The sequence below is a fragment of the Spermophilus citellus genome (assembly GCF_964194105.1).
Source record: "Spermophilus citellus genome assembly, chromosome: 5".
Classification (NCBI taxonomy): domain Eukaryota; kingdom Metazoa; phylum Chordata; class Mammalia; order Rodentia; family Sciuridae; genus Spermophilus; species Spermophilus citellus.
The window spans coordinates 51207619-51234803 of NC_138186.1; the positions used below are offsets into that span (position 1 = coordinate 51207619).

Genomic DNA, 27185 nt, shown 5'->3' on the forward strand with positions numbered 1-27185 from the left:
GGACATAGGCAAATGAAAAAAAAACTGCAACAAAGGAGATTTAGTTCTGACATAATTCTAACTAGAAAAGTAATTAAATTCTATAATAAGATATGACACAGATCTATACCCTTAGTAATACAATAGGATAACTACCTTGAAAGGGTTAGATGCAACTTGTAGGAAAAATTCTAATAAATTGGGGTAGGGGTTGTGGCTCAGTGGCAGAGTGCTTGCCTAGCACATGTGAGGCACTGGGTTTGATTCTCAGCACCACATTAAAAAATATACAAAGGTATTGTGTCCATCTACAACTATAAAATACTTTTAAAAAATTCAAGGGGCTGGGGTTGTGGCTCAGTGATAGAGCGCTTGCCTAACATGTGTGAGGCCCTGGGTTCAATTCTCAGCACCGGATATAAATAAATGAATAAAATAGAGTTTCATCAACATCTAAAAAAATATTTTTAAAAAATTTGAATAAACTATAGAGAGTCTCTATAAAGCCGGCTTCCAGTTTTAGAATTCCGGGTTCTTTAACCCAAGCCCACAGTGTCTGCAAGAAATTTTACCTATAAAAAGTTACACTAAGGGCTGCAGTTGGGGCTCAGGGGTAGTGCACTTGCCTGGCATGTGTGAGGCACTGGGTTCGATTCTCAGCACCACATATAAATAAATAAAGGTCTATCAACAACTAAAAAATATATGTTAAAAAAAAGTTATACTAATCTACAAGTCATTTCAGTTTGGCTTTTATATATCACGGTTAGTCTACCCCACACATCTACTCCCTCGGGAACTGAAAATTGACCATCTCTGTTATGAAACAGTTCCACCAATTTCCAGCAATATCACTGGCCTCAAAATATAAACACTACAAATGAAAAGAATACTTGGTTCTAAATTAAACAAACAGAAATACCTACACGACTTTGTCAACCTTAGCCAATAATTTTTGTGTTAACAGGGCAGATAATTTTCAGATCCAAAGCATTCAATTTTTTCAAAAATGACAAAAAAATAATTTTTACTCTTGGAGAAAAAAGAGCATAATCTTTTAAATCTGAGCTCCATTTTGGAAGACTCCTGTTCATTTTAAAACAATGATCTTGGACTGGGGTTGTAACTCAGTGGTAGCATGTTTGCCTGATACAAGTGAGGCACTGGTTTCAATCCTCAGCACCACATAAAAATAAATAAATAAACAAGCAAAGGTATTGTGTCCATCTACAACTAAAAAAAATAAATAAAAATAAAAAGTAATTTAAAAAATGATCTTTAACAGTGATCAGACAAGTGAATAATTATTTATTATAACCCAAAAGCCAGCATTTATAAAGTCACAGGGAAGTTAATCATCACCAATTCAACAGGTAACCACTACAGCACAGCAAGCTGAGTGATTCTTCCCAACCTGTATTAGGGCTATCTGGACAGTTGTTAGACATTAAATGACGCATTCAAGCAACACAATTCTAGACTCCAGATATTTACTTCAGTAGCACATACACATATTTTGATCAAGTATGCATACATATCTGTATTTCACTAGATTTTATTAATTATAATGGGTGTTTGTTTAAACAAATCTGTCAAGATGAATTTACAAAAGTCAACACAGGAATAAAAGTATAATACTGGGGCTGGGATTGTGGCTCAGCTGTAGAGCACTCGTCTAGCACATGTGAGGCCTTGGGTTCGATCCTCAGCACCACATAAAAATAAATAAACAAAATAACGGTATTGTGTCCAACTACTTCTAAAAACTAAATATTCAAAAAAAAAATTTTTAAGTATAATACTGGATTATGGAGCTAACAAGCTCTCCTAAGAAAGAAAACAAAGACAGCCTTCCTAATTTCATAAAGAACATTCTTTCTACAGCCAAAAACTAAGGTAATGTGACTCAAAGTTGAATTATCTCTTCATTGCCTAGATTCCTAAAAGGCCACTGACTTCCAACTGCTTTCAAATCGGAACACAGAATGAGAGGATTTACCTCAGTGTTAGACTACTTGCCTAGAATGCTTAAGGCCCTGGGTTGGATACCCAGCAATGCCAAAAAATAACACTAAGAAAACATTTTTTAATGGCTCACACCTTGCTTCAGAAAGGTATCTTTGTGTTTACACAGAGATAAATGTCATCAATATACATACGACTTCAAGTCTTTGAGCTTAATCTTTTTTTATTTAAAGACTCAAACAGAATTTTTACAGCCCAACTGTTTTTATTTTCTTTTCCATACCACGCCTTATCTATCTCCTCACTTTTCACAACACCTAAAAACAATCATATATTAAATATACACACCTCAAGCACATAAAATTCATTACACTAGTTTTGTAGCTATAATAATTGTACTAACAAACACTGACTTTAAAGAACTAAAAACTTATTAGGGCAGCATTTAGATGGTTCAATTCACCAGGGGGTGGGGAGATAAATCAATCCTCCCCTACCCAACAGGCAGCTACAGTATGCCAAGTTTTCTATACTAAACTAGTGTAACAAGGAAGAAAGTATGATTTTACTTCTAAATTTCACCAGAGTAATAGCTCTTCTCAGTGTGTTCAATAACCCTAACAATCTCTACTTAAACATTACAGGTTGGATGTCAGAAATCTATAGTAAACTACATTCCCTATCTGAGATCATCTGGGCATAAAAGACACAAATAGAGATGACAAATACTTATTTATTTAATTCTAAAGCCTATCTCCTGAATTCATTGGAAGCCTCAAAGAGTTTTCTAAACATCAAGAAACTCAGTCCCACTCTTGCTATGGCTGACTTTAAATAATGATAAAATAACAGAACCCACTGAAGATGCTGCAAGAAAATAAAAATTTACACATCACCTTTGGTTTGGCCACAGCTAGAAAGAATCCCATTTACAAATGAGCATCATCCAGAGTAGGTGAGGAGTGGGATAAAAACCACCGCTCAGCCCTCTTTTCTGGCACTGACTGAGGCATTCGTTGGAAGTGAAAATAAAGGGGAGTTTGGTTGTGCAAGTGATGCCAAGAGAAACAAGATTCCACATGTCAGGAGACTGAATGCCCCACACAGAGCAAAGGGCACTCACCCCATTGCTTTTGGCCCAAAGAAAGATTAGTTGCTTCACCTGAAAGCCTCTCAAAGGAAGTCTAATTGTGTCCACTCCCTCCCTCACCCTGAGTGAACTCAACAACCCCTACTCACAGAACAGGGGGGAAGTTTTGCTTATCAAAAATAGCAAGTGCTGCTTCCAAAGCCAAGAAATACTCCTTTACTGAGATAGTCTTCTGCCCCAATTCAGTCTTCTACAACCTTACTACAAGCCAAAAATACCTGGTTCCCAGCCTACCTAAACTTCTCCATTTTCTCAAAGGTCTATCAACCCTGCTTTCTTTCAAATAAGCTCTTCTCCACTCTCCGTATTCTGGAGGCCTTTCTCAAAATTCCCTTTGCGCAGGGCTCCAGTTCCTTCAGAAAGTTCCTTCTCCCAGGTCTCCCACTTTTCCTAAGGTTCTGCCCAGATGCCGTCCCAGGTTTAACACTCCGGGCTCCTCTATTTGTAGATTCACTACCAGATCCCACTCTTCCCTGGCACAACTCTTCGGAAAGTCATCTCTCCCACCAAAATCATTTATTTCCCCAAAATATTTTTTCCCTTATCTCTCCTCGGATAGAGACAGACCCACATACAATTATCTGTTCTCAACTCCTAACTCCCAACTCTCTTCCGTCTCCCAGGTTCGTCCACAATATTTAACAAGCCTCCCTAGAGCTTCCCCCCTAATTCTCGGCCTCAGCCCCTAACTTCAACTACAGTCTTTTATCCCACTTTCCAGATTTTCTGTGCTTTTTACTCTCAGCCAGCACCACAAGCCTTCCCTCCCAGGGCTACCCACTTATGCGTCTATGGCCAAACCTTTTTCCCTCTTCCACCTTCCTCGGGCCCTAATTCTCCAAAGAACCTAGTTAACAACCCACCCCGAGCCATCTCCTCGGCCTCCCCGCAGCCTCCGTGGCCCCTAACTCTCCTTTAGCTCCGCTCACCCCCTAATTTCACCCCATGCCCCCCGGGGCTCCCCGACTCGTCCTCCCCGCCCGGAAAAAGAGGTCCACCTCACTGCTCGCCCGGCCCGCCCTGCCGCCAGGCTCGAGTGTCCCTTCCCTTCCCTCGGGGCCCCGAGGCCGCTGCCAGCGATGGCGCGGCGGGGCCGGCTCACCAGTTGGTCATGTCCAGGAAGAAGGCGCAGCCGGCCGGGTTGAGCTGGAAGCCAAGCAGCCGCTGGAACTCGGAGATGAGCACGTCCTTGTCGGTGGTGCCCAAACAGCTGAACTTCTGCATCAGCTCCGGGTCCAGATCCACGTCCATGCCCTCCATGGCGGGGGCCGGACACCCGCTTCCCCGCCTCCTCACTACCGAGCCGCCGCCGCGCCGCCAGGCCAGGGAACCGGGAGGGGGCCCGTTGCTAGCCGGCGCCGCGACCCCGCTCCTCTGAGGTAGGCCCCGGGCCTCTCACCGCCTCATAGGGGTAAACTCACTCAGCCACTCACACTCCGGCTCCCCCCCCTCCCACCCCCCCCAACGCCGCCACCTCCGCCGCTACCGCCTCTCGCTTCTCCGCCGCCTCCGCCTCCTCCCGCGCCGCGCCCACTGCGCACGCGCCGCCCCTTAGGCCCCGCCCCTTCCTTTCCTGAAGGACCACCCCTCAGTGGCGTCACAACCCCGTGACGTCTCCCGCGTGACCTCACCGCGGCGGAGCGAGGGGGCGGGAAGGGGGAAGGAGGAAAGGGCTGGCCGAGAGGCGAGGGTCGGCTCTAGGCCCAACCTCCTCCTCGCCCGTCCCCACCCTCAAGGGGCGGAGTAAACGCCCAGGCTTGTGGGGAGGAGCTCGGGTATCTTTGTCTCTGACTACCCCACCATTTTGCAGGTGAGGAAACTTGAACTCCAGGCAGGGTACGGACTATGGCAAGGTCAAGTAACAAAGTGCACACTCAGGGACCGGCCTTCCCAGCCAGAGGTCTGTCCCTCGCTCTAGAAAGACTTGTTTCTAGAGCCGCTTTCCCAAAAGGAGGTTGCCGTAAATCCTTGGTTCCCGGCCACCCTTGAGATGACTACTAGGGTTTTATCGGTTTTATCGGTGCTGTTTGTTATGCAACAGCATCTTGTCTCCAGAAAATAAAAGAGGCCTCAATACAAACATCAGTCGCAGGTCCAGACAACGCCACTTTAAAAATACAGGTTTAAGTCATGAGAATTTGGAAAAACTTGTTCTGTTGTTACAATCCAAGGCAAGTGTGTATGGTACACTTAACGTGACCAAGATCCCATTTCAAGATCAAAGAATGAGAAAGAAGTTTAGAGACTTTCTAACCCTTCTGTGTTTTATTTTGAGGTTTTTGATTTTTGTTTTGGTTTGGTTTGGTTTTTGGTACCAGTGATTGAACCCAAGGGTGCTTAATCACTGAGCCACTGTTTTGTTGTTGTTGTTGTTGTTTTTCGTTTTTGTTTTAATTTTGAGACGTCTGGCTAAATTGCTTCAGGCCTCACTAAGTTGCTGAGGCTGGCTTTGAACTTGCAATGCTCCAGAGACTCTGGAATTACAGGTGTGTGCCACCATGCCTGGCTAACAAGTGTTTTTAAAACATCACTTGTTGGCAAATATTGCTATGTCAGGGTTTGCGGGAGAGGAATGAATAAGAAATGATCTGCCTTCAAGTAGCTTTCTGTTTAGTATACAAATATGGCCAGGGAAATCAAGAAAGTTTATATGCCTTTTCCAAAAATACAGTGCAAAAAAACTAAAACCCAGCTGAAGTATGGTTTCTAACAAGGTCAACAAAAGACAGGGCTGGGAGAAGTGACTAATAGTGTCCGGGGTGCCAGGATGCTTAGGAAAGGGAATACATTCTACCTCTTCCGTCTCAGTGTGAAATAAGTAAAATAAAATAGCATTGTTCTACTTGAATATGGCGGCTCACACCTGTAATCCCAACAACTTGGAAGGCTGAGGCAGGAGGATCAGAAATTCATGGTCAACCTCAGCAATTTAGTGAAGCACTAAGCAACTTAGTGAGACCTCCATCTTAAAATAAAAAAATAAGAGCTGGGGATATAACTCAGGTGGTAAAGTGCTTGCCTTGCATGCACAAGGCCCTGGGTTCAATCCCCAGCACCACAAAAATAAATAAAAAGGGCTGGTGATTTAGCTCAGTGGTAAAATGCTACTGGGTTTAATCCCCACTACCAAAAAAGTAATAATTTTAAAAAATTAAAACTTAGGTTCTCAGTCATGCACTTTTGGGACTTAAATTCTCTTTCTGCCAATTATTGATAACAGTGCCTACCCAAATAGATTGTTGTGCCAATTAAATGAGGCAACAATATATAAATACAATGCTCTATAAGATTGATAACTAGTAATGTGGTAAACATGAAGAGATGGCTGTGGGTTAGAAAGTGAATCAAAAGCAGAGATTACTTCTTCCCCTGTCCCCCTCCTCTATTTCATATCCTTTCCCTTCCTGTTCATCTATTAAAGTATGAAATATATGCTCTTTCTGTCTTTAGCCTTCCACCCCCGCATATGACTATCTTGTGGGAAACAGACACCTTTAACAGCATATATTAATAAATAAAACTTATAAATTCATACTATAAACATTTATAGTTATTAGCATTTAAAAGAAACTATTCTTGGGCTAAGTGTAGGGGTACATAACTATAATCCCAGCTACTTGGGAAGCTGAGACAAGAGGATTGCAAGTTCAAAGTCAGCTTGTGCAATTTAGCAAGACCCTGTCTCAAAATTAAAAAATTAAAAAGGACTGAGATACACGTCAGTGGTAAAGTCCTTGCTTAGCGAGTACAAGGCCCTGGGTTCAATCGTAACACTGCAAAAAAAAGAAAAGAAAGAAAAAGAAACTGTTTGGAGGTCTCTAGGAACTGTGGAAGTTTGATTCATTACCACAACATAATTTTGGGGTGGTCACAATTTTGAAACATTTCATTGTTGTTCAGGAAAATTCAGTCATCCACCCATTGTAGGTGAGCATGTATTGTCTCAATCTTATGGATGATGGAATGGAAACAGATCATAAAAATCTTGGTTTTAAAGCTGAAAAGAATGAGACTGCGTAGTCCAACTTCCCCATTTCACAGGGGAAGAAATTGAAACTAAGAGAGGGGAATTGATCATAGCTCTATGAACCAAGATCATAGTTCTAGCAAGGGATTTCCAAACTCCCACTCAAGCACCTCATCTGCTATATCCTCTTATGCTTCCTTTATATGCTGGGTTCAATTTGAACCTTACAAACAATCGGAAATTTTGACCCAAGAACTAATTTGATATTAGACTACAGGCTTCCTAGGAAGCACTCTAACTTGCCATGTCCTTGGATTAAAATTGTGTTGACCAAGGATCCATAGACAGTGTCACTGTATCTGGTAACTCCAATAGAATGCTGATTTAGAGGAAACTGAAAATTCTTAGCCAATCCATGCTGTACTAGGATTTTAGCTCACACTCAAATTGTCCACATAATTCAAAGAAATCCTTGCAAATAGGAGGCCTGAATGGGTCAAAATTTTAGTCTACAGAAGGAATTATTTCAAAGGGGTAAACTCCTTAAGTGAATGATGAAACTTTGTGGTGAAATTTTGTTTTTCATTAGATTGGAGGTACGACTCTGTCCAAGAATATGTCCCTCTCTATCTTAGTTTGGGATACTACAATAAAACACCACAAAGTGGGTGACTTGGCAAATAATTACTAAACAGTACTAATTATTTCTTATAGTTCTGGAAGCTGGAAAGTCCAAGATCAAATTGTTTAGTGAGGACCTACTTTCTCATAAAAAAAAAAAAAAAAAATTACAGACAGGCACCACTGCACCTGTCTGTAATTCCAGCATCTCAGGACCTGAGGCAGGAACACCACAAGTTCGAGGCCAACCTCAGCAATTTGGTGAGGCACTAAGCAACTCAAAAGAGATCCTGTCTCTAAATAAAATACCAAAAAAGGGGGGGGGGGAGGGAGGACTGGGGATGTGACTCAGTAAACCACCCTGTGTCAAAATAAAAAATAAAAAGGGTTGGGGATGTGGCTCAGTGGTTAAGCACCCCTGGGTTCATTCCCCAGTACCAACAACAACAACAACAACAACATAGTACCTTCTTGCTTTGTCCTCATGTGATGGAAGGGGCACAGCAGCTCTCTGTGCCTTTTTTTTTTTTTTAATAAGGGAACTAATCCTGCTCACTAGAGCTCCACCCTCATGACCTAATCACCTCCAACACCCCACCTCCTAACATCATCACATGGGTATTAGGATTCAACATATAAATTTTTGGTATGTAGGGAGGACCACAAATATTCAGACTACAGCACTCCCCTAACCACTGTGCAGAAGGTGGCTAGCTTATTAGATATTAGGGAAGAACCCCTCCTTGCAATTAAATGCTTCTAGTGTAGGGATGGGATATGAAAAGGAAGAAATGAGGTGTTACCAAATTAGGAGACCCCCAAATGTGAATTTCCACCTGAGTCTGAGGGATTATTTATAATCCTTAAGGTTCTGCAACTTTGATTGGGTTTTATTGCAAAGAGGGTCAAGAGAAGAACTGGTAGAGAAGGCAAAGAGACAAAATTGATGGACACTACATGCAGAAAGGAAAGCTGACAGCAGTATTCCAAAAGGGCTTCTAGGTACCATGTAGAGCCAGGTCAGAAGCTGCCACTGCCTGGAACATGCATGAGACTAGCATATTCTTGGTATGAATTTCTCGGCTGGTGATCTTGTAGGAGAAATTTAAATGGATACCACTGACCCAGACCTGGTTCTTTCTTCTCATTTAGGAGTTGAAAGTCTAGGAGAAAAGTGATTCATCTCACCAGGACAGGCTAAATTGCCTCCAAACTTCCAAGTCCTTAAGACTCAGAATTGCCAAGACTAGCTAGAACGGTCTATGGTTATGTCAGAGTGTAACTGATCCAGAGAATATACAGAGTCCAAATAGACTTTAGGGAATGTTATACGATAATAGCAACTTGAAAATAGCTCAGTGGTAGAGTGCCCCTGGGTTCTCCCCAGTATCACAAGAAAAAAAAAATCACTAAGCAGAATTATCTCTGTTGCTATAGAGAGATAATCATGATATTCTTTATTCTTTTTCTTCCTTTCTTTTCTTTTCTTTTTTTTTTTTGGTACCAGGGATTGAACCCAGAGCTGCTTAACCACTGAGCCACATCCCCAGCCCTATTTATTTATGTATTTATTTACTTATTTACTTATTTTTGAGACAGGGTCTCAGTAAGCTGCTTTGGGCCTAAGTTGCTGAAACTGGCCTTGAACTTGAGATCCTCCTGTCTCAGCCTCCCAAGGCACTGAGATTACACATTTACAGGTATGTACCACCATGCTCAGCACAATATATTCATTTTTAAGTGATGGAAGATATGACAAAATAATAGTATTATATATGATCCAATTTCTAAGAGACATGCATGAATGAGCTTGAGCAAGACATCTGGAAGAATACACTTGAACCTATAGCAATGATTGTCTCTGGATGTGGAGAATGATTGATGGATATTTTTACAATTTTGCCTGCTTTTTTTTTTAAATGATCACATAATAAAACAAAGAATCACTTCATCTTGAAGAAAAGAAGGTTGGATGTCCTGAAGACTTGTCAAACATGAGTTCATTTCAGTTTTCACTTTCCCCCTGACAAGCAGGAATCTCATGAACTGCAAGACCAAGGACCAGCTGACAATCAGGAGGGCTCTTCTGCTAAATAAGCAAACAGGCTAACTATGATCAAAGTTCAGGTGAGAACGTGGCCCAGAAAGTGAGCCCTCAGCCTGTGCTGTGTGACTATGGCCAAATGATGTAGTTTCCCTTATGACCTCAGAGGTTTGTTTGTTTGTTTGTTTGATTTTGCAGTACTGGTTATTGAAACCAGGGATGCTCCACCACTGAACTATATCCCCAGCCCTTTTTATATTCTGTTTTGAGACAAGGCCTCCATAAATTTTCCAGGTTGACCTTGAACTCATGAGCCTCCTGCCTCAACTGCCTGAATATGTGTGATTGCAGGTGTGTGACTGGCCAGTTTCCTTATTTCTAAATAAGGAAAACTGCATAAAGTTCATGGAAGTGGAGCAAAACTCAACACAACTACTGTTGCATAAATAACCACAAACACAAATTGTCATTCTGTGCTTATTTCCCAGAGTTGCAGGTTAAAGCTGGGTGGGCATGAGAGCTCATAAAAGCAAAGCATTAAAGTATTATAAGGACATTGGAGAAATAGAATCATACATTTCTATAAAGGTAGCCAACAGTATGAGTGTATGTTCAAGTGCCAAAGGAATTATAGACAATGAGGTTGTAGGACTTGGAAGTGTGGAGAATCATGAGTGGGCTGGGATGCCCAAAAGAGCTCGCCAGGAGACCTGGCCCAGACCTTGTATGATTCTCCTCATTACAGTAAAGTCACATAGAAGTGTTGAATAGCTAGAAGACCTTAGCTTTTCTTTATAACCTCCCATGTTTCTGTTGTGACAACAAAAACATACCCATGAGTGACCCCAGAGAAAGAAAATACAATCTCAGGCATACTTGAGGGCTCATTTTCCAAGTAGACTGAATAGGTGAGGTTAGAGTAGCCCTCCACTTTTAGTATCCATCCACCCAGAGTATGATGGGAAAAGACCAGAACTCCCACATTTGGGGCTTTTCCAGTTCCTCATTCCTGTTATCCTATTCAAGAGATATACAATTAGGGCACTTTTGAGGGGACAACAGCCAGCATCTCTTTGCAGGGTTCTTCCTGCCCAGGGGAACCAAAGCCACCCTAAAACTTACAATCTCAGATAATTAGTAACAAAACACAAATACTCAGAAATATATATACAGAATGTGAAGCTCTTAATAGATCTAGTCCACATGGATTCTGGAACTGGACAAAGGGAAAATGGCTCTGGTGGTTTATTTAAGGGGGTACATCAAAGGCAGGGAGAAGGTTTTAAGGACAGAGTCTTGCTTCGTGATGTCTTGCAGCCAGCAGGTTGATTGACATCTTGGCAGGCCACACCCATCTCAGGTGCTATATGGGCCACTGCGCAGCAGAAAAGAGATGAGACAATGCCTCCATAATTTTTCCCTAAGCAAATAACCAGAGGAAATGTCCACTGGCCATTCCCAGACACCAGATGTCTCTACCCATGAGGCTTCCATGCACGGTGACCCACATGCAACAGCTCTTGACAGGGCACCAGTATATTAGACGAGGTCAGGCATGTTCAGGGTGGTATGGCTGTACATGGGCACCAGTATAACAAAAAGATAGCTTTGAGTTATCTTTTTCTGGGAAGAGCATATGATTCCCTTGGTCTCTTTTTTTCTACTGTGGTGTATAGGACTAGGCAAAATAATCCTGTCTTTGTCGAATGTTTTTTGGCCTAAATATACCTAGAAGTAGTCCATTCTATCTTTTTCTTTCCCTCCCCTGCCTTCTTGGCCCCTTAGTTTACTTGAACCAAAATATCTTCCAAGTAAACACCAAATCCTTACCTCTCCCACATGAAAAAGAAAAGGATGTCCCCTCTTTTACTATAATCGTTCTTTTTACTCTTTCTTCCAACTGTGTCCCATATGCCAACATCCTGCTGTCTGATCTCAGGTTAAGTGAGAAAGGAAAAGAGAGAAAGGAACAAATATTTAATGAAACCCACCAATGTGCCAGATGTTGCTCATGCTAAGTGCTTAGATTTACTTAAACCTCACAATGAAATGATTTCAATATTATTATCATATCAATTTGCAGATAGGAAAATAGAGATGGAGGGTTTAAAGACTGTTCAAGATGTTCAGAAAGCCAATGCTCCAATTTCTTTCCATTCTAAGAATTTTTTTAAGAGAGAGAGAGAACTTTTAACATTTATTTTTCAGTTTTCTGGACACAACGTCTTTATTTTATTTTTAATTGGTACTGAGGATCAAACCCAGAGCCCCACGCATGCCAGATGAGCATGTTACCACTTGAGCCACATCCCCAGCCCCCATTCTAAGAATTTTATCTTTTTACCATGTTCAGCTGGTTGTGTTTCTACAGAACTATCATAATTTCCTTTCATTGGATTCCTTTGATCATCTTCAGGATCTTTTTAAAGGAGACTGACGGATGACTACCTGCTGATATTAATACTAATTCCTCAAGTTAATATAATACCTTATAGCTTTTCAACATATCCATAGATCTTACCCTAAAGGGAATAAAAGGTTATATTGAGTTATTTTTTAATACTTTTTTTTTGACACCAAGGATTGAACTCACAGGCGCTCAACCACTGAGTTACATAACCAGCACTTTTTATTTCTTATTTTGAGGTTCTCACTAACTTGCTTAGGGCCTTGTTAAGTTGCTGAGGCTGGCCTCAAACTTGCAAACCTCCTGTCTTAGCCTCCTGAGTCACTAGGATTACAGGCATGCCACCACACCCAGCTTTTAATACCCTTATTACTTGTGAAAGAATCATACATTATGAATAACTAAGCAATATAAAAAAAAGTATAAAGAAGAAGGTAAATCCAGACACTGGGGTGCGTGCCTGTATTTTCAGCAACTCCAGAAGCTGAGGAAGCTGAGGCAGGAGGATCACAAGTTTGAGGCCAGCCTCAGCAAGGCCTAAGCAATTTAGCAAGACTTTCTGTCAAAATAAAAAATAGAAGGGCTAGAGATGTAGCTCAGTGTAGAGCACCCAGGGTTCCATCACCAGTACTGCAAAAAAGAAGAAAGTAAAAATTATCCTAAATCCCACTATCCAGAGACAACCACCCACTGGAAGTGTTTCTGTCAATGCGTTTTTCATTTACCTCTCTATTTGCATAATTTGCCTATATTTCTAGCCTGGATTTTTCTTTTTCATTCAGAGCATGTTGACAACAACAGCTTCCCTTATCAATAAGTGCAGATTTGCATCATCTTTTTGTATATTTATTTTTTGTTTGTAGATGGACACAATACATTTTTAAAATTTTTTTTAACACAATGCCTTTGTTTTTATGTGATGCTGAGGATCAAACCCAGGTCCCGCCCGTGCTAGGCGAGTGCTCTACTGCTGAGCCACAATCCCAGCCCCTAAATCTTTTTTTTTTTTAATATTTATTTTTTAGTTTTTCGGTGGACACAACATCTTTATTTTATTTTTATGTGGTGCTGAGGATGGAACCCAGTGCCTCACACATGCTAGGCGAGCGCTCTACCTCTGAGCCACAACCCAGCCCCTTGCATCATCATTTTTAACAACAGTTCAGTATTCCAACAGTACTTGTTCAGTATATTACTTGACCTGTCCCCTATGGATAAAAAATAAGACTACTTCAAATTTTTATTTCCATAAGAAATTATTAGCCCCAACTTAAAGTATAGAACTGAAGCTCTGAAAAACTAAATGACCCCTTTTTTAAAACCTAGATCTGGTACTAAGCTGCTTAGGCCAGGCCCCAAGCTTCCAACGCTTAAAACAGTGCTCTTCCCAGCCTAACAACAGAAACAGGAAGCTGAAATTTTTGGCATAGGATATGGATTTGACATACTAAAAAATAAGATTTTTTTTTAACTGCCATCGTGAGCAACTTAGTGAGATCCTGTCTCAAAATAAAAAGAGCTGAAAATGTGGTTCAGTGGTAGAGCAACCCTGGGTTCAATCCCCAGCACTGAAAACAAGAAAGAGTCAGAAAAACACAAAGAAAGATAGAAGCCAGATACAGGGCTGGGGTTGAAGCTCAGTGGTAGAGCACTTGCTTAAAATGTGTGAGGCCCTGGGTTCGATCCTCAGCATCACATAAAAATAAAAAGATAAATAAATAAATGCATTGTGTTCTTCTGATACACACACACACACAATATATTAAATAGGATTGATATATATATATATATATATATATATATATATATATATATATATAGTAGGATTACTCTACATCTTAATTGTGGTAAGGGTTACATGAGCACATATATTTGCCAAAAATTTTATTGTTTTATAAATTATATCTCAACAAAATGTGCGTGTGTGTTTTAACAGAACCCTTGGTTTCGTGACCATATCAGTGTGCAGCATGTTGTAGAGACAAGCACACAGCATAAATAACCTAACTATCATAACTGACTGGAGATTATGAGATAGAGCTGTTTTTTGTTTTTAGGGATAAAAGCCACTTGTCCGGTCCTTTCCCACTAGCAAGGTTTACTTATCAGGTGATTGAATGGTCTGCATGGACTTGATCCTGAGACACAGGTCAGCCCTAGGTGTCTGTGGGTAATGCTGCCCTGGTGGCCAGGAATGCTGGACCCTCAACAGCAGGGCCCAGGCAGGCGTCTGGGTAGGAGCAAGACCGCAGGCACCCAGCCCTCCATGTAGCACTCCTTTCTCAAGGGCACACCTGTCTGTGAAGCTCCTTGTCTGAGGTGCTTTCCACACCTGCACACATGGAAAAACTGAAAAGGGTCCCATGAGAAATGAAGCCTCTGTATCAAAATCAGACTTTCAAGGAGAAAATTACCAAAGTTGTTTTTCTGAAGCTGGGCCAAGAGAAGCTGTATTGGACAGGTCAATGCCTGAAAAGCCTGTTTGAATTTCAAAGGAAGGGCCAGGACCACAGGTAATGACAACGCAGGGACATCCCTCTCCAAGGCCCAGTGGCATTCACTGGACACATTTGCCTCCAGTTTTCTCATACTTCATACTACAGAACTTCTAGGACACTTTCAAGACAGTCTCAGTTTCTAGAAAATAAAGGAAAATTACGTGACTTTCGGGTGCCCAATTGGTTAGGAACATCAGAGATGCCTGTTTGGAAAAGAGCAAAACAAAACAAAACCAAAAGCCCCAATGAGGAATCGCTGTAAATCAACTCTTTGTCTATAACTGATCATGGCAGCCTGCTATAAAGACATAGTCATAAGTAGTGTTAGCCAAGCGTGGTAGCACACTCCTGTAATCCCAGTGGCTAGGGAGGCTGAAGCAGGAGGATTGCAAGTTCAAAGCCAGCCTCAACAATTTAGCAAGGCCTTAACAAACTCAGGGAGACCCTGTCTTTAAATAAAATATTTTTAAAAGGGCTGGGGATGTGGCTCCTGGGTTGAATCTCGTACCAAAAAAAAAAAAAAAAAAGCCAAGTGCTTGTTTTCTCCACAAAATATTTGGTGTGCGTATGTGTAGTATAAGAAAGAAACAAGATGGAGGAGGCCAAAATAAAAGAAAGTGACTATTTCAATTTTTTTTTTTTTGGTGGGGAGAGGGTACCAGGGATTGAACTCAGGGGCACTCGACCCCAGACCTATTTGTATTTTATTTAGAGACAGGGTCTCACTGAGTTGCTTAGCGTCTCAACTTTTGCTGAGGCTGGCTTTGAATTCAAGATCCTCCTGCCTCATCCTCCCAAGCTGCTGGGATTACAGGCAGCCGCCACTGCACCCAGCTCTAACCCTTCATATTTATTATTTTGGGACAGTGTCTATTAGGTTGCTGAAGCTGGCCTCAAATTTGAGATTCTCCTACCTCAGCCTTCCGAGTAGCTGGGATTATAGGTGTGTACTACTAAGTCCTTCAGTCTTCAATTTTTTACCAGACTCATATGACCAAAAGTTAATAAGGCCCTCAGGCAGCACCTTCTGGACCTATCCCTGTGTGGATTATTATTATTTTTTTTTAGTTGTCAATGGACCTGTGCTGAGAATTGAACCCAGTGCCTCAAGCATGCAAGGCAAACGCTCTAACTGGGCCACAACCCCCCAGTCCACCCCCCCCATGAATTCTTAAGCCAGTGTTTCAAAGTTTAATTCCCTAGATTACAGTAGAGTCACTTGCGGGAGAGGGGACTCTTAAAACTGCACATACATAACTGAACACAATACCTGGGTCCCAGGCCCCTAAAATCTAAATCAGTATATCTGGGTTAGATTCTAGGGATCACCAGGTAATTTTTATGCTTGCTAAAGTTTGAAGATCATTACTTCAAACAAACATAGTTAGTTGTTTATTGATGGTTTGCTCAATAGTTCAACTTGATTAAAGATTAACAAATTATATTTTCACTGGCATGTTTGCATTACATCTGTCTCACAAGAAGCCACTATGAATTAGTGAAGAAAAAGAATAACCGCAGACAGTTGAAAATGTAAGTCCACACATTTCCAAAATTAACAGCAATATGAATCAAAATCCTTTGACCTTGATTTTCCATTCTTAGGCATCCCAAGGAAATAATTTAATGAGTAAATTAAGATACAGGAATGTTTATTTTGCCATTGATCATAAAAGCAAAAAATTGGAAACCACCTAAACATGTAACAAAAGGAGATTAAGCTAAGTAAGTTACGATAGTGCCATACAATAGACGCAGATCTGAGTTTATCAATAAGGAAACATTTAAAACACATAATTGTTCAAGAGAAATAAAGAGCTGGGAGTGGTGGTACATGCCTATGATCCTAGCAGCTGAGGAGGCTGAGACAGGAGGATCACAAGTTTGAGGTCAGCCTCAGCAATTTATAAAGATCCCATGACCCTGTCTCAAAAAAAAAAAAAAAAAAAAAATTAAAAGGGCTGGGGATGTGCTCAGTGGTAAAGTACCCCGGGTTCAATCCCCAATACAAAAGAGGGCAGGGAGGGGGGAGACAAGTATAAAACATCATCATATTTCATTTTTAAAAATTCAAAACAAAATTTGGAAGGATAAAATACAAAATGTTAACAGTGCCTATCTCTGATGGTGATGTTAAAGGGAATATTCATTTTTCTACTTTTGTTGTTTCTTTCATTTTTATACATAGGGTCTCACTATATACCCAAATTGTTGACCTCAAACCCCTAAGCTAAAGTAAGGAGTCTCAGCCTCCTGAGTAGCTGAATTCCAGGTGTGTGCCACTACATCTGGCTCTAAACTGCTTTGAAACATATTCCTGATTATATTTATAATCAGAAAGAAAGCAATGGTACTGTATCCATTTTGAAAAAAAAAAAAAAAAAGGAAGCTGAGTCCCATATCAGAAGATTGCATTAAAGTGCTAGATCTATTTGCTTTGAACTTCTCTTTTTTTCCCTCTGAAATTAGGATGGTAATGTCTCTCCTGTCTACCTTAGAGAGTGTTTGTGAAATAAAATGTGAAAATGTTTTGCCAACTAGAAAATGTCTTGTAAAGATCGTATATTATTAAGTCTTCATTTTCACATCAGAGACTCACATTTACTCCATGCCTAAATATACAAACATCTGTCATTAAAGTGTAATGCTAGGCCATTTTTTTAAGCTTGTTTTTTTTTTACTTTTTACTACGGGAAATTTCAAAGATATGAAAGAGTATACTGAATAGTATAATGAGCTGCCATGGGTACGTCACCAGCTTCAATACTATCAACTGACACAAAATGTTCTTTTATCTATACATCCCACCCACGCTCTTCCATATTAACATACTGCCAGACTTTAAACTGACATTGAGCTTTGTAACTTTCATGTACCCAAAAGAAAATTTCAGTTCTCCATTCCTCATCTAAAAAGACAGTTTGAATTGTGCATTTTAAGGGGGTAAATTTTATGGTATGTGAGTGTTATCTCAAATTTTTTAAAAAGACAAGCATTAACATATGCACAACAGTTACCAAAACTGGTGTTTGGAAATGTCTCATGATTGGTAAATGCCCATCATGCTGTTGTCACTTCGGGCTCTAAGATGACTACTAAAGGGAATCAGAGCATGCTTTCCCATAATATCGTACTTTCCCATATTGATTATTTTGACCTCAAGGCAACTGAACAGATGCAGAAAGCCTTCCCCCTAAAAACAGAGCTTAGGTTTCCTATGACAAAGGTGCCCTCCTGGCTCTGGACAGAATCTACTCTTATCACTAAAGAGAAGTCATTGCTATAGACCAGGAGTTGACACTGAGTCTGCACAAGCAAACCTCACTACAATAACATTTCCGTTGGTCTGCCCCATTTACCACCTCTGCAAGCCTAAGCCTCTTTTCCTTTATCTGATCACTTTTCCACAAATTTATTCCTTTTTGTTAAAAGGATATATAAGGCCTGAATTCTGGATTCTTTTTTTCTTCTTTAAATAACACATGGGAATTCATAGGAAAAAATATTAACATCATCCAAATGTGGTAGCTCCTGCCTGGAACCCCAGCAACTTGGGTATCTGAGACAGAAAGATCATAAGTTCAAAGCCAGCCTAGGAAACTTAGCAAGACCCTGTCTCAAAATAATAAATAAATAAATAAAGGGGCTGGGTATGTAGCTCAGAGTTTCAATCCCCAGAACCACCACCAAACACACACACACACACACACACACACACACATCAAATAAAATGTGTATACTTTTTCTTCTATTAATCTGGGGTTTCTTTTCCAATTTAATGAGCAGGCCCCAAAGAACTAATTTTTCCTTTTTCCTCTCCTATATCACAAAACTTCCTTCAAACAAAACATAGCAAAACAAAACAACAACCAAAACAAAACAAAACAAACCCAACAAATTCACTGGGAAGCAATCAACTAGAAGGTTAAAAGGTTTTTTTTTTAAATTTTTTGGTACTGTCAATTGAACCCAGGGGTGCTTAACTACTGAGCCATATCACCAACCCTTTTAATTCTTTTTTTTTTTTTTTTTTTTTGAGGCAGGGTCTCACTAAGTTGCTTAGGGCCTTGCTAAATTGTTGAGGCTGGCTTTGAATTTGCGATTCTCCTGCCTCAGCCTCCTGAACTGCTCGGATTACGGGCATACACCTGGTTTAAGGATAACAGTTATAATGTTGGGTCACATGTGATCATGGGATTGTGGCCAATATTTCTCTCAATTTATATCAAAGCTCTCTATGATTTATTTTATTTTAAAATATTTTTCAGTTGTAGATGAACACAATACCTTTATTTTATTTTTTATGATGTATTTAAAAAAATCTTCTGTGAGCAGGGTGCAGTGCCACATGTTTATAACCCCAGCTACCCAGGAGGCAGAAGGATTGAAAGTTTGAGGCCAGCCTGATAAATTTAGTAAGACCCTATTTCAAAATAAAATTTACAAAGGCTGGAGGTGTGGCTTAGAGATAAGGCTAGCATGTGTCATCAGAACCATAACAGGGGAAAAAAAATCTTCTGTGATTCATATCATATACTACTTTAAGTTTTCATATCTGTTTGTACTGGGGATTGAACCCCCAGGGCACTTTGACATTGAGCTATATCCCAGCCCTTTTAATTTTTATTTTTCAGACAGGGTCTCATGAAATTGCTGATACTGGCCTTGATCTTGTCATTCTCCTTCCTTGGCCTCCCTAGTTCCTGAGATTACGGGCATGTGCCACCATACCTGGCTACTTTAAGATTTTTTTTGAATGGTATTTAGCCACATTCTCGCTATATATTGTTCATTTTCGGATGGCATTCTACTAGATATTCAACATCACTGCTGAGTGTTGACTTGATACCATTCCCAGAGAATATGCATGAAACTCTCCAATGGGCAATATAGGGACCTTGAAGTCAAACTTGAGTTCATATCAAATCCCAGCCCCATTGAGGCCCAACACTGGAATCTTTTGACCCGATGGCAATGGAAACCAAATAAAGCCAGGCCAACAAACACATAGGCAAGGCTTTATTGGGATTTCCCTGTAGGAAGGAAGACACAACTTCAACAAGAAGACATCAGAGGGGCTGGGGCTGTAGCTCAGTGGCAGAGTGTTTGCCTAGCACCAGTGAGGCACTGGGTCAATCCTTAGCATCACATAAAATAAAGGCATTCTGTCTATCTACAACTCAAAAAAAAAAAAAAAAAAAGACATCAAGCTGGCTTCCTGAATGAAAGAGGGGAGTTTGTCTCATTAGTTACCTGCAGGAGTGGGAATGTTAATAGTATTCAACCCCAGCATTTGCCCTGTGCTAAAGATCAGTTGCTGGGCTGTTAGAGAAAACACAAACAGGACACCCTGACCTCAATGATGCAAAGCTGACACTGCTCGAGGGTGGTACATACTCTGCCTCCTGGAGTCTATTGTCAGGCTATAAGCTGAGGCCTACAAGGACATTTGCCCTTTCCCCTTCTGTCTCACTGTCAGCTACCAGCCACGTGAAGCCAGATAAATCACCCCTTCTAAATCTTGTCTCCTACTTTCTAAAGTTAGTAGGAACTCAGCACAAAGTGTCGTACACCTATAATCCCAGTTACTCAGGAGGCTAAGGCAGGAGAATGGTAAATTCAAGCCAGCCTTGGCAAATTAGTGAGATCTTGTCTCCAAAAAAAAAAGAAAGAAAGAAAAAAAAAAGGGTTAGGGATGTAGCTCAGTGGTAGAGGAACTCCCCTGAGTTCAGTCCCCAAAACTGCAAAAAATTTTTTAAAAACTCAAAGTCAGCATGGGACATGATGTCCAACACATAGTGGAGTGGCAACATCTCCAGAGATGGTCCACTTATTCACTGAAGACCTTTGAGAGAGTCCATTTGTTCAAAATAACCATTGATGCTGATTTCACGTAGATAGACAAACTGAAAGGCTAATGAGAGTTGCTGAGAGTATAGAGTCAGAAGACTGCTCACACTCTACTGCAAGAGAGGAAATTGGGACAACCACTTGGCACAGCTATAATTTGGCAATATCTAGGAAAGTTGAAGAGGCATTTCCCTCTCCAACCCAGCAATTTCTCACACACACACACACACACACACACACACACACACACAATACTCATTGCAACAATGCTTGTCAAAGCAAAAAACATGGAAGCAAACTAAATATCCAACAGGATAAATAAAAATGTTATAGTTATGAATCAATAAATTGTGAGATAGCATTAATGCGACACCTACGGCAATTAAGTAGACTGATCCCCTCCAGGTGGCAACATGGGTAGATTTTCATACCATGAAGTTGAAGGAGTAGTGGAGCAGAAGGGTTCCCACAGGAGGATGTTATTCTTAAAGGCTTTATTGAAGTACAATTGAGATATTCAAAAGAATTGCACCTATACAATGTATTTAATCTGTTGAGTTTGAACAACTGCAAATGCTTGGATACTATCCCACATGCAGGGTCATAGACATCCCACAACTCCAAAGGTTTCCTTTCTCTCTCCCCGGTTTAATTGCTAGTACTAGGGATTGAACCCAGGGGATTTCTACCACTAACCTACATCTTCAACCCTTTTATACAGGGCCTCACTAAATTTTCCAGGCTGGCCTTGAACTTGCCATCCTTCTGCCTCCACCTCCCAAGTAGCTGAGCTCTTGTGTTAATTAGTTTACTCATATTATTTCCATTATACAGATATTTTAAAAAAATGTAGAAACTTGCCCAATGTCACATATATTGTTGATTTGGGGGACAGTTTGATCTCTTTTCTTTTTTATCCCCCAGCCTCAGGGATGGAACTCAGGGGCACTCTACCACTCAGTTACATTTCCAGCCTTATTTATTTATATTTTGAAACAGGGTCTTGCTAAATTGCTGAGGATGGCCTCAAACTTGTGATACTCCTGCCTCAGTCTCCCAAATTGCTCAGATAGTCTGATCTAAGATATGGAGATTAGAAACTTGCCCAATGTCACGTATCTAATGGCCACACCCTCCTTACTGCCTCTTGAAACATTTCAAGGATTTTTTAAAATAAGAGGGTAGCCTGCTAGTATCACACAGGTCAGTGAAAAAGCAGTTCCACATTTCTTCCTAACCCACTTTCATTTCTATTAGGAAATACTTAAATTTCCTACCCCACAAACCACTTGACCAAAAGCCAGGGAGCCCAGCCCAGAACTGGAGACCACTCCATTGCCACATGGTGGAAACAATGCAGTAAAGGTTAAGTTACCCACGACTTAAGGTGAGAAGGATAAATCAGACCGGAAATGGTAAGAAGACTCTTTTGAGACCTTGAGTCTTCAAGAAATTCTCTAGAAAGCAATACAAAGTCCTTTGAGTAAAGAGAAAAGGATTTTTCACTTGGAATGTGAGCTAATGGTCCCAAGGCTTTTCCATGTTGTTAAATTATTACCTGCATTTGGGCAGGACCATTTGAAAGGGCAAATTCCCACATGAGTCATAACCCACACATACGAAATGAAAAAAATGACTCCAAGCGTCTCTATATTACACAAGAGTAATATTAAGACTCTGAAATCAAAGGTAACATCGCCTCCAGAACCATCTGTTAATGGTTTCTCATGTGTCTGAGGTGGGGCAAAGGCCGCTGTGGAGGCCTGGGCCTACGGGAGAAGCCTGACAGATTCCTCCTGAGGCCCTCCACAGTGCTGCCTCCATGTTCTCAGTACAACTCAAAGGTGTGGGGAAAATGACCACGAGGACAGAGAAGTGGCAGGTACCATGAAGAATAAAGCTTTTTATAGGAAGTAAAAAGCTTTAGGAGAAAAATCAACTGAGCCTTTCCCAAATGGATGATTTATTTTTGAATAATAGAAGGATATTTGGAGTCCTATAGTATTTCTGAATTATATTTTCCTTCTGTGAAGTTCTAAGGATGAGCAGGTGTGGTGGAGCACTCCTATAATCCCATAGACTCAGGAGACTGAGGGAGGAGGATCACAAGTTTGAGGTCAGCCTTAGCAATTTAGGGAGACCCTAAGCAACTTAGCAAGTTGTGTCTAAATAAAATATAAAAGAGTGCTGGGGATGTGGGTCAGTGGTTAAGTGCTCCTGAGTTCAATGCCTGGTACCAAAAAAAAAAAAAAAAACAGTAAGAAAAGGGCTGGGGATATGGCTTAGTGATCATCAATCCTTACTTTTCTGTAGTAATTTCTTCATTACAAACAGACTCCAAATCTATTATGTCATTTGATTCTTTTTTTTTTTGGGGGGGGGAGGGTGGTACCAGGGATTGAACCCAGGACCACTTAACCACTAAGCCACATCTCCAGACCATTTTATTTTTTATTTTGAGACAGGGTCTCGCTAAATTGATGAGACTAGATTCCAACTTGCAATCCTCCAGCCTCAGCCTCCCCAGCTGCTGGGATTACAGGCATGTGCCACCACCCCTGGCTCATTTGGTTCTTATGCTATTTGAGTCATGGGAATTAAAAATAACTACAACAACAATATGAAGTGTTTTATACTAATCCAAGAAGCCAACCCTGAAAGACCACATGTTGTAGATTCCATCTGTATGAATGGCCAGAAGAGGCAAATCTATAGATAGAAAGTTGGTTTTTGATTGAAGGGGCTGAGAAAATGAGGAAATGTACAGTGACTACAATGAGTACAAGGGTTTTTTTTGTTTGTTTGTTTGTTTTTTAGTTGTAGATGTACATAATACCTGTATTTTATTTATTTGTGTGTGTGTGTGTGCGCGTGTGCGCGTGTGCGCACGTGCGTGCGCTGGCACTGAGGATGAAACCCAGTGCCTCACACATGCTAGGCAAGTGCTCTACCACTGAGCAACAACCCCAGCCCCCAGGGTTTCATGTTTTGTGTGATGAAAATTAAATAGTTCTAGAATTAGATAGTAGTGATGGGTGCACAATCTTGTGTACATATGAAAAACCACTGAATTGTACACTTTAAAATGCTGAATGTTACACAATGTGAATTTTACCTCCATTTTTTAGTTCCCAAAGAAAAAAGAGCTGAGTACAGTGGCACACACCTATAATTCCAGCGGCTTGGGAGGCTGAGGCAGGAGGATCACAAGTTTGAGGCCAGCCTCAGCAATTTAGTGAAGCTTTAAGCAAATTAGCAAGACCCTGTCTCAAAATGAAAAATAAAAAGGGCTGGGGATGTGGCTTAGTGATTAAGGGCCCCTGGGTTCAATCCTTGTCACCATAAAAAAAGAAAAAGAAAAAAGGCCAAATGTGTCTAGAGATAAAATTATAACCATTTAGTTAAAGATCTTAATTGACTTTATTTGCTGTTCTAGAATTGGGCAATACTTCATTTCATAAAATAGAAGAAGTGTTTCTCTCGGCTGACCAGAAGAGGTTGGCCTATAGACAGACAAAGGCTGAAGAAAACAGAAACAAAGAACGGAAGATAGAATGATCATTTCTGTTTCTTTCCTTGTACTAGCTGCAGACCACAGTAATGTGGTTGGCTCCTAAAATTTGGTCTTGGTTACCTCTCAGGAGTCATGGAGAGTAACTTTGATCTGTGTTACTACACAGATCACAAAGGCAAGTTCAGCCACGAGTTCCTGGAGATTGAGTTTCTGACCTGAAGGGATGGGAAATTGAATATGCCAACAAGAGCTGTTATAAAACTGATGTCATGATCAGAAAAGAGGCTTAGGTACATGGAAGTGCGACGGCGGAACTGGGGAGTAAATTGATGATGTTGAAATTATCAACAAGGATGATGCTTCACGGCCTCTCCTGACCCCGTAGGCCAGCAGGAGCTTGAAACCATGATTGGAGATGAACACATTTCTTGCACAACATAGAAAATCAGTTTCCTTATTGAAGTCAATTAATCCAAGGATCCAGGAGGTTTACAAGTATTTTATTATCATGTCTAGGACTTCCTGTTTGATCTGCAGTCTTATTGGATTATACTTCAAAATTAAACCAATCTAGATCAGATATTGGTATGAACTGTTATAGTTAAAACTTCGTCCCAGGGTTTCATAAACTGACTTCCAGACCACTCACATATAATCGAATCAAGCCTTTATTGAAGCACACCGGTGGCGGCTGACCAGAACATAAAGCTGTTCCCCTGATCAGCCCCGAATAATTGCAAGGGCACTCCTTATAAGCCTGAAAACCGCAAAAGGGATGTTGGGGGGGGGGGGGTCTAGCCAATGCAAGCAAGCCAGGTTACAGAAGCAGGACAGTGCAGTCAAGCAGAGGGAAGCCTAACCAATCACAGTTAGCCCAGTCACCCCAGTTATAGAAACAGAGCCTCATTACCCTAGTTACAGAAACAATACCCCATTAGGTAGTTCCATGTTCTTAAAGGTTTCTATAGCAAAAGGAAAAGAACATCTTGCTCCAGTCATGACTCTTCTACTTGGCATGGTTGTTTTACAGGATGAAGTCATAAAACAAAATGGAGTCACATTTGCTCCTACTATCACAGAACGTGAGGGGGATGGGAGTAGTTATTTTTAATTAACACTATCAGGAAATTTTTGTGTATATCAGAACAATATTTTTTTTATAAACTATAAAAGATTATCTTTAGGGCTGGGGCTGTAGCTCAGTGATAGAGCACTTGCCTAGCATGTGTGAGACACTGGGTTTGATTCGCAGTACCACCTATAAATAAATAAAAAGTAAAGGTCCATTGACAACTAAAAAATTTTTTTAAAAGATTATATTTAATAAATTTGTTGAAATTTTTTAAACTTACTTTCCTTGTAAGAACAACAGTCTGGCTGGGGATGTAGCTCAAGCGGTAGCGCGCTTGCCTGGCATGTTCGCCAGGTTCGATCCTCAGCACCACATACAAACAAAGATGTTGTGTCTGCCGAAAACCAAAAAATAAGTATTAAAAAAATTCTCTCTCTCTCTCTCTAAAAAAAAAGAAAAAAAAGAACAACAGTCAAATTATTGATTGGTTAACAGCAGATTATATCAAATTACTTTTTTTGGGGGGTATGGATTATAGTAAAGAGAACTTTATTATCATGCCAATTGAAACTAGCCTATTTGGAAATTTTACCTGTTATCTCTCTCTCCCCATTTTTTTGTGGGGAGATACTGAGGATTGAACCTAGGGATATTTAACCACTGAACCACACCCCCCATCCCCAGCCCTTTTTAAATTTTTATTTAGAGACAGAGGTCTCACTAAATTCTTTAGGGCCTGGCTAAATTGCTGAAGCTGGCTTTGAACTTGTGATCCTCCTGCCTCAGCCTGCCAAGCCACTTGGATTACAGGGGTGCACCTCCACACCCAGCTTGCTCCCTGATTTCTTAGAAGGTTGGATAACAACTTAGTTTCAGTTTGGGGATGTGGAACTTTAGCATCAGTGACTCCATTTTAATTTTCAGTCTGTTCTGTTGGGGCCCAGTACAGGAGCTCAATCCAAAACAACAGCCTCCTGTAGTTTTTATATAACAAGTGTGTACTACATGGAGTTAAGTTAAGCACTTTACTTGCTTCAAGCCACTTATCTCACCTAATCATCTTAGGAGAGGCTATCATTTTCTCATTTTACAGATGAAGACACAGACTCACAGAGGTGATTGGTCCACAGTGAGGTGGTGAACTAATAAGTACCAACCACCTTCAGACTTCTGGCCTCACTTTCCAGATCAGACTCTTGATTTTCCTCCCAGTAATTCTAAGGGACATTTCTAAATACAGTGCATGTAATATTATTTCTCTGCTCAACTCTCTTAATAGGGCTTTGAAATACCTTACGCTTCTACCTTTAACACTATAAAAGATATTATCTCTTTTATTTGGGGTTCTTTTTTTCCCAGTTTTTTGTTTTGTTTTGGTACTGAGAACTGAATCCAGGGGTGTTTAACCACTGACCAACATCCCTAACCTTTTTTTTTTTTTAATATTTTATCTAAAGGCAGAGTCTTGCTGAGTTACTTAGGGCCTCACTTTTGCTGAGGTTGGCTTTGAACTGTGATCCTCCTGCCTCAGCCTCCCAAGCCACCAGGATTACAGGCCTGAGTCACCACACCTGGCCCCCTTTCTCCCAGTTTTTTAGTTAAATATAATAGTGGTTTCTCCTCTCAAAAGCCCTTAACTGTCCAAAACACCATTCTTCTGATAAAAAGTGTTTTTATGTCTTAGCTCCTCCCTGGGGAAGCCCCTTAAGGTCACACAGCCACAGCTGCTTTTAAGCAAAACTGTGATGTATATCCCCTACAGTCATTCCGCTCTAAGGTCATGGTCACCTTGCTACATAGTTCCCCAAGGGGTTTTGTTATGTGTACTTGTTTATTCTGACCTATTAGATCATTTGGATTACAAGCAAATCAGCAAAAACACAAAGAAGGAAAAGATACAGAGCAATAGCCTCTGTTATGAGTGAACTCTCAGACATTGAGTTGGAGCAAACCTCAGTGATTATTGGCTCTGATGGTCTAACATGGAAAATCCCAGGGTGGGAAAAATGTTCAGTGGTTTTCCCAGCAGCATGGAGGCAGAAGCATCTCTGGACCTGAGATTCTTGCACTATACATACCATTGTGTTGGTGATTTCTCAAATAATCCTCAATCAAAAG

At 40.7% G+C, this 27185-nt stretch overlaps 1 protein-coding gene and 2 long non-coding RNA genes across 7 annotated transcripts in view; 1 reads left to right on the forward strand and 2 right to left on the reverse strand.

Moving 5' to 3' along the window:
• ILRUN (inflammation and lipid regulator with UBA-like and NBR1-like domains) overlaps nt 1-4606 on the reverse strand; it is a 93229-nt gene extending 88623 nt beyond the window's left edge. The window contains exon 1 of one of the 5 annotated variants that reach the window (XM_081294314.1): nt 4197-4606. In XM_081294314.1, the coding sequence (XP_081150440.1) occupies nt 4197-4354 (158 nt within the window). In that variant the 5' untranslated portion in view covers nt 4355-4606. The remainder of the gene's footprint in view (nt 1-4196) is intronic. The other 4 variants (XM_081294313.1, XM_081294312.1, XM_081294316.1 and 1 more) reach the window with 4 other exon arrangements.
• Nucleotides 1-27185, reverse strand: part of LOC308650070 — a 637596-nt gene that overhangs the window by 215118 nt on the left and 395293 nt on the right. The window lies entirely within an intron of this gene.
• Nucleotides 4773-24754, forward strand: LOC308650074. Its single transcript, XR_014022238.1, has 4 exons — nt 4773-4904; nt 9282-9382; nt 9717-9809; nt 23918-24754. It is a non-coding gene; the product is annotated as an uncharacterized lncRNA (long non-coding RNA).